The 6531-nt window shown below is 43.4% G+C and overlaps 1 protein-coding gene across 1 annotated transcript in view; it reads left to right on the top strand.

Moving 5' to 3' along the window:
- The window catches only part of LOC109471120 (dynein beta chain, ciliary-like), a 42673-nt gene extending 36979 nt beyond the window's left edge, over window positions 1-5694 (top strand). The window contains exons 70-78 of the mRNA XM_019770345.1: window positions 277-553; window positions 829-1056; window positions 1408-1599; window positions 1834-1953; window positions 2295-2537; window positions 2797-2979; window positions 3365-3604; window positions 3866-4019; window positions 4451-5694. Of these exons, the coding sequence (XP_019625904.1) occupies window positions 277-553; window positions 829-1056; window positions 1408-1599; window positions 1834-1953; window positions 2295-2537; window positions 2797-2979; window positions 3365-3604; window positions 3866-4019; window positions 4451-4674 (1861 nt within the window). The 3' untranslated portion in view covers window positions 4675-5694. The remainder of the gene's footprint in view (window positions 1-276; window positions 554-828; window positions 1057-1407; window positions 1600-1833; window positions 1954-2294; window positions 2538-2796; window positions 2980-3364; window positions 3605-3865; window positions 4020-4450) is intronic.
- The last annotated feature ends 837 nt before the right edge of the window (window positions 5695-6531 follow it).

Genomic DNA, 6531 nt, shown 5'->3' on the forward strand with positions numbered 1-6531 from the left:
CTCTCTCCTTCCACTGTCTTTTACCTCTCCAACAAAATTTTTAGGCACCCATTTTACATCTGGGTGGAGTGAGGAAAGTGCCTTTCTGAAGGACACAACGTACAGACAAGAATGCAAGGAATCAAACCTGTGACCTCTCGATTTTATGACCATTTGTGTTAAAGCTAGTCGGCCATCCGACGCCTGAGATATAAAATACTTAATGTGATCATTTAATGATAGATGTATGTTATTGTCATTTACCTTCTGTATCTTACTCCATCCATGTCATATCAGGAACTTTGTGGAGGAAAAGCTCGGAAGCAAGTATGTCACCAGCCGACAGGTGGAGTTCGCCAAGTCCTTTGAAGAGACCGGTCCGGCCACGCCCGTGTTCTTCATCCTGTCTCCGGGAGTCGACCCCCTGAAGGACGTGGAGGCCCTGGGAAACAAGCTGGGCTTCACGTTCGACAACGGGAACTTCCACAACGTGTCGCTGGGCCAGGGCCAGGAGGTGGTGGCCGAGAATGCACTGGATCTGGCAGCGAAGGATGGGCATTGGGTGATCCTACAGGTAATTTTTACTGGCTAGAAACTGACTGAGTAACGAGACAATACTGTTAATACAATGGAACAACTTTAAAATTTGACAGGTAGTTTTCCTCTACACTAAACATTGGATACATGATGATTCAGTCTACATTTTGTCTTCCTGAGAAGTAACGACAATTAACGGATGAAAATTGTATTCCACGTCTGTAAATCTGTATATAGTCTCAAATAAGATTGAGCGTTGTTAATGGTCGCAAATGATTGGGCTATTGCAAACTTCTCATTTTCCGTCGACAGAACATCCATCTTGTAGCCAGGTGGCTGAGCACGCTGGAGAAGAAGATGGACGAGAACAGCGCGGAGGGTCACGAGAACTATCGCGTCTTCATCTCGGCCGAGGCGGCGAGCGACCCCCAGGAGCACATCATCCCGCAGGGCATCCTGGAGAACGCCATCAAGATCACCAACGAGCCGCCGACCGGCATATTCGCCAATCTGCACAAGGCGCTGGACAACTTCAACCAGGTAACGAGAAGATATCAGACTTTCCAAAAGTGCCCTGGGTTTTTGTGAACATTTCGGAAATGTCACTGTTACATACCACAATAATTTTACACAGGACACGTTCCTGTCGACCCCATACCACATCCTATCATGTGCACCCAGGAAATGATGAGGCACGACCCTGTCAAACAAATGAAACATACACTCACCTATTCCAGCCCAGGATAAGATACATACATTCAAACTCCCCTTAGATCAGTGCCACCCCAAACAATACTTCCGACCGAGGAAACAGCAATAGTGTTAATGGTGTTCGTCTAGTCATTTATTCATTTACTGAGTGCTAACGGTTAATATACACCTTTCTAATAGGACACGATGGAGATGTGTGCCCGGGAGCTGGAGTTCAAGAGCATTCTCTTTGGTCTGTGCTACTTCCACGCTGTGGTTGGAGAGAGGCGCAAGTTTGGACCCCAAGGATGGAACCGACCCTATCCTTTCAACAACGGGGATCTCACCATCTCTGTCAATGTGCTGTATAACTACCTTGAGGCGAATGCAAAGGTATGCCTTAGTGTAGATTATTGTAGAATCGATGGGGTACGAAATAAGTATTATAGATAATCTCGTGGTTGTCTCTGATATAGACAAAGCCGAGATTTTTTTGTATCGATCCGTATCAAAGTACTTAGGGAATTTGAATATTATTGTAAAAAACTTTGAGTAAATATTGTGTCAGACGTAAAAGTCTTTTTACAAATATTTTGCATGCAAAACATATTCTGTTTTTTCCCCCAGGTGCCGTGGACGGACCTGCGTTACCTGTTCGGACAGATCATGTACGGGGGCCACATCACTGATGACTGGGACAGACGGCTCTGCAGCACGTACCTGGAGGAGTACATGCATCCGGACATGGTGAGCCGACTGGCTTGAAGAGAACTTATAATACAAAATCTAGTTACTAATTGGCTTGCCTCAATAAATGCTCTTGCAGAAATCCGTCAGTCAAAATCCTTCTCACAGTAGATGGTTAAAGACATAGGGCAGTCCCATCTCCGTTTCTATACCACACAACTTTGTGCTGCACTCACTGCAGCAGGAGGCTAGTCCGCTGGTCGAATGGTGTTAAACTCCCATTATTAAATACTGGGTGCTATGCAGAGAAGGCAGTATGCACCAAATCTACTCACTTTACCATAATGCGCCTGTTAACCACGTGCACCTTAACCACTAAATGTATGATTGACTTCTTCCAGCTGGATGGAGAGCTGTCCTTTGCGCCAGGCTTCCCCTGCCCGCCCAACCTGGACTACAAGGGCTACCATCAGTACATCGACGACATGCTGCCGCCTGAGAGCCCGTACCTGTACGGTCTGCACCCCAACGCTGAGATCGGCTTCCTCACCACCACGTCAGACAACCTGTTCAAGACGGTCTTGGAGCTGCAGCCGAGGGACAACGCCTCGGGAGCCGGGAGTGGACCCACTGTTGAGGAGAAGGTCTGTTTCTTACACATTTTCTTTAGAAACACTGCAGCCTAAATGATTCAGTTGGACACAGTTGGAATCCTTACATTCACAGCTTCGGTGAAAGACGTAAAATACAAAGGATTCAAGAAGCTTAAAACATTTTCCTGCGCAGTCATGCATATAAGGAAGAATACAAAGTAAATTCAAGGGCTCCCATTTCACCCTAAAGTTTTTTATCGACAAAAATATCTACCATATGTTGACAAAATGCTGCAACCGTCTGATTCAGGTGAAGAACACGCTGGATGACATACTGGAGAAGCTTCCTGAGGAGTTCAACATGCAGGAGATCACCGCCAAGGCCGAGAACAAGACCCCCTACGTCCTGGTGGCACTGCAGGAGTGTGAGCGGATGAACCAACTCACCAGGGAAATCCGGAGGTCGCTTAAGAACCTCGATCTTGGTCTCAAGGTCAGTGAATGTCCAGACACATTAATGATAAAATGTACTGTCTTAAATCTTCTCCACCACAACAACACGTCGGATGTTTCAGACTACTAGGAAGTGCAACCCTCGGCTTTTTGAATTCCCCCATGTGGAGAATTTTTGCTGGCTCCTGGCCCTTGTCTAACCATCTGATCTCCTGTCATTCTGCATGTCAATCTTCCATCCAGTGCTGTCATCCTAATCCGTACCCAGAAGTAACATCAAAGAGGTCCTCACTTTTGAGCCCCATACGTTTGTCCAAGGACTAGATTCATGGACGAGGGACAAATGAATTCGGAGACTATAAAGTTTTTGGGTTATAATGGACACTTGTTGAACACTTCATAACTAATCTATATTTTCCATTTAGGGTGAGCTGACGATCTCGCCGGAGATGGAGGCCCTGCAGAACTCGCTGTTCTTCGACCACGTGCCCGACTCCTGGGCCCGGCTGGCGTACCCGTCCATGTACGGGCTGGCGCAGTGGTACGCCGACCTGCTGGCGCGCATCCGGGAACTCGACACCTGGGTGAACGACTTCACCCTCCCCGCCGTGGTCTGGCTCTCCGGGTTCTTCAACCCACAGTCCTTCCTCACGGCTATCATGCAGGTAACCAAACGTTCCATTTCATTTTACATCGATTGAGATTGCCTGGTGACACTAGCAAATGGGCAGATGATCTACTGTAAGAACAGTTTGTAGAAATATATAGTAATCCAAAGGCATACTTGAATGTTGTCCTTATCATTGTCCATTTTGCAGCAATAGACCTGAATGTCATAGATTCTTGTTGGATGAAAAAAATGGAGAAAAAAGTTTTTAGATATCATTTCTGCCTTTAAAGAGTGTGTTTTCGTTGTTTCTTTTCAGAGCATGGCGCGTAAGAATGAGTGGCCGTTGGACAAGATGTGCCTGACGGTTGACGTCACCAAGAAGAGCAAGGAGGACTTTGGCGGGCCGCCGCGTGAGGGCGCTTATGTACACGGTCTGTTCATGGAGGGTGCACGCTGGGACGTACAGACAGGTAAGGAGAAAGACAGACGTACTGTTAGTCTTTGTGTGTGTTTTTGGTAGGTTTTCAGCACCAAGGACAGATGTATTGGCCCGTGTCTTTGCAAGCAAGGTAGGAGTGTGCTTTATAACGTACATTGTAGCCAAAATACACTAGACCATCATTGGTTAAGAGTTATGACTAACCAAAGCACATCACCTCCTTGCTTTCAAGTAGTGATTCAAAATTATGACCATTATAGCTAAATGAGCATATTATTATCCAACTAATCTATCCTCGTACCCGAACTTTTGCACTTCCTTGTGCAATGAAACAAACCGTTAACAACTATGTACAGAACACTGACTCAACATCCAACACCTGTACATTGTTAAATAGAATTAGAAACGTGAGTATTAAGCACAAATGAGCCATCTAATCATGCCATCCATTCCTTTCTTCAGGCATGATGACCGACGCCCGTCTTAAGGAACTGACCCCAGCCATGCCGGTCATGTTCATCAAGGCCATCCCCGTGGATCGCCAGGACACGAAGAACATCTACGAGTGTCCAGTCTACAAGACCAAGATGCGGGGACCCACCTTCGTCTGGACCTTCAATCTCAAGAGCAAGGAGAAGCCTGCCAAGTGGATTCTGGCTGGAGTCGCTCTTCTTCTTTCTGTCTAGATTGCTATCTGTTAGAATCAAAACGAAAATACAATTGGCAATCTGATAGACATTGGCAATCTGGCCAAATATAGTGCAAAAAAATACTTTCAATTCTTAAGATAAATGATCATAGAATTGTGCAAAGCGAACCAATGAAATTAGTTGAAAACAGCTCAAGTAGTCAATCAGGCTTTGTGAGAAGTATACTCTACCTCGTAGCCGTTACTTTTGCCCAGTAAAACTTGAACCTTACAGTAATCTTACAGACTTTTTAAAAGTCTCTTATAACAGTGATAGTCGAAATGTACGTCACCAAGGGGGCTGGATGAAGAAAGCTGTGCTACTGTCTTGCTGTGGTGTTTTTGCAACATCCCATGTCTCAGCTTCTGCTTTGTACTGTTTGGGCTTTTTTTTACAAAGACACGTCTTCACTAGACAAAGTGCCACCCTTTTAGAGCACCTTTGGAACGTTGACAAACGTGTGTCTTCCCCGTGTTTTATTTGATGTAATTGAAACTTTTTGATCCATGTTTTATGTTGCTTTTGAAAGAAAAGATGTATTTCGTCACTGTAAAATGCACCATTGTATTAAGATTTATTGTTTCCTCATATAGATACTCCTTACACAGAGACTATATTGCAATTGAAATGACGTGTGTCACTTTGATGTTTGTAATAGATCAAATAGTGGAAGTAAAGAAATGGTCATTGACATTTTTAAGTACTACACATTATATTTTTGTCATTTCCATTGATCAATAGCATTGCAGATAAATAATTTAGTTGAGATATTTATGCAAATGCACACTGATGACTAAGATAACTGATGCAAAATTAAGCTTTTGAAGATCTGATGGATGATTTTTATATGTAAGAATGAGAAATATTCGTACCGTCAATTGATTGTTATCTACACTCACAGGTACACGAGTAAGGTGGTATAATATTGGAATATTGATGACCAGATCACGTAATGCGATATGTCAAGAAATTATTATTTGTATATAAATGAATAAATGTGACCAGAGTTATTTTGTGTCTTAGCTTACTGGATGTTCTTTCATCATCAGATCAGTAATGTTTGTGTCTTCTGTTACAAAATTTGAGTCAACATGAAATTTCCATGTACTTTCTGCATACTTTTACTTGAGAAACAATTTGTACATCGTGACGATATTTTGTATGTGGGTAGATATTAGAAAGACAAGTGTCAAGATAAAGTTTGCCTTCTATAGCACCTTCTCTTAGTACTGCAGCAGAACGTCCCTTGTCTGTTCGGAACACCCCATGGTCTTGTTTTTTGGTTGACTGATACCTTTTGACGTTGAGAACAAGTAATACAAGCCTAATTCCCCTAGCACCACTTGTAATCTACTTATAATCCGCATTCCAGACAACATCCGCCAACTTTCGCCAGTGACTGAGATCTCTCAAATGATCTCTCAAATGATCAACAACTTTTGTCTGTTTATCAATAAATAAAAAGATTAATATTCCTTTCATACTGGTGTAAGACATGTTGGTTATCTAACGGTGAAATACAAACCTGGTTCTTTTGCTACACTGTCTTCTGGAACAAGAAAACCTCACCTTTTTTTGTTCGCATCAATTTTGGGGGTCTTCGGGCGACTTTATCGATGAAATCAAAGAAATGTGGCCTTGATATCTGTTGCTTGTTGTCACCGTTATAAAGTACCGCCATTATGTACAGGTGTATACAAAATATACATGGATCCTGTACGTACAAGTTCGTGTTGGCAAAGTTCCGGGTATATACATGTCTTTCATGACACAATACTGAACAGGGGTCTGCTTTTCCACAGTCAGGTAAGAATTCTCCTCTACCTCATTTTCTCCTTTAACTCATTTTTTGCC

Source organism: Branchiostoma belcheri, unplaced genomic scaffold (assembly GCF_001625305.1).
Source record: "Branchiostoma belcheri isolate BF01 breed outbred unplaced genomic scaffold, Haploidv18h27 scaffold24, whole genome shotgun sequence".
In the NCBI taxonomy this organism is placed as follows: Eukaryota; Metazoa; Chordata; class Leptocardii; order Amphioxiformes; family Branchiostomatidae; genus Branchiostoma; species Branchiostoma belcheri.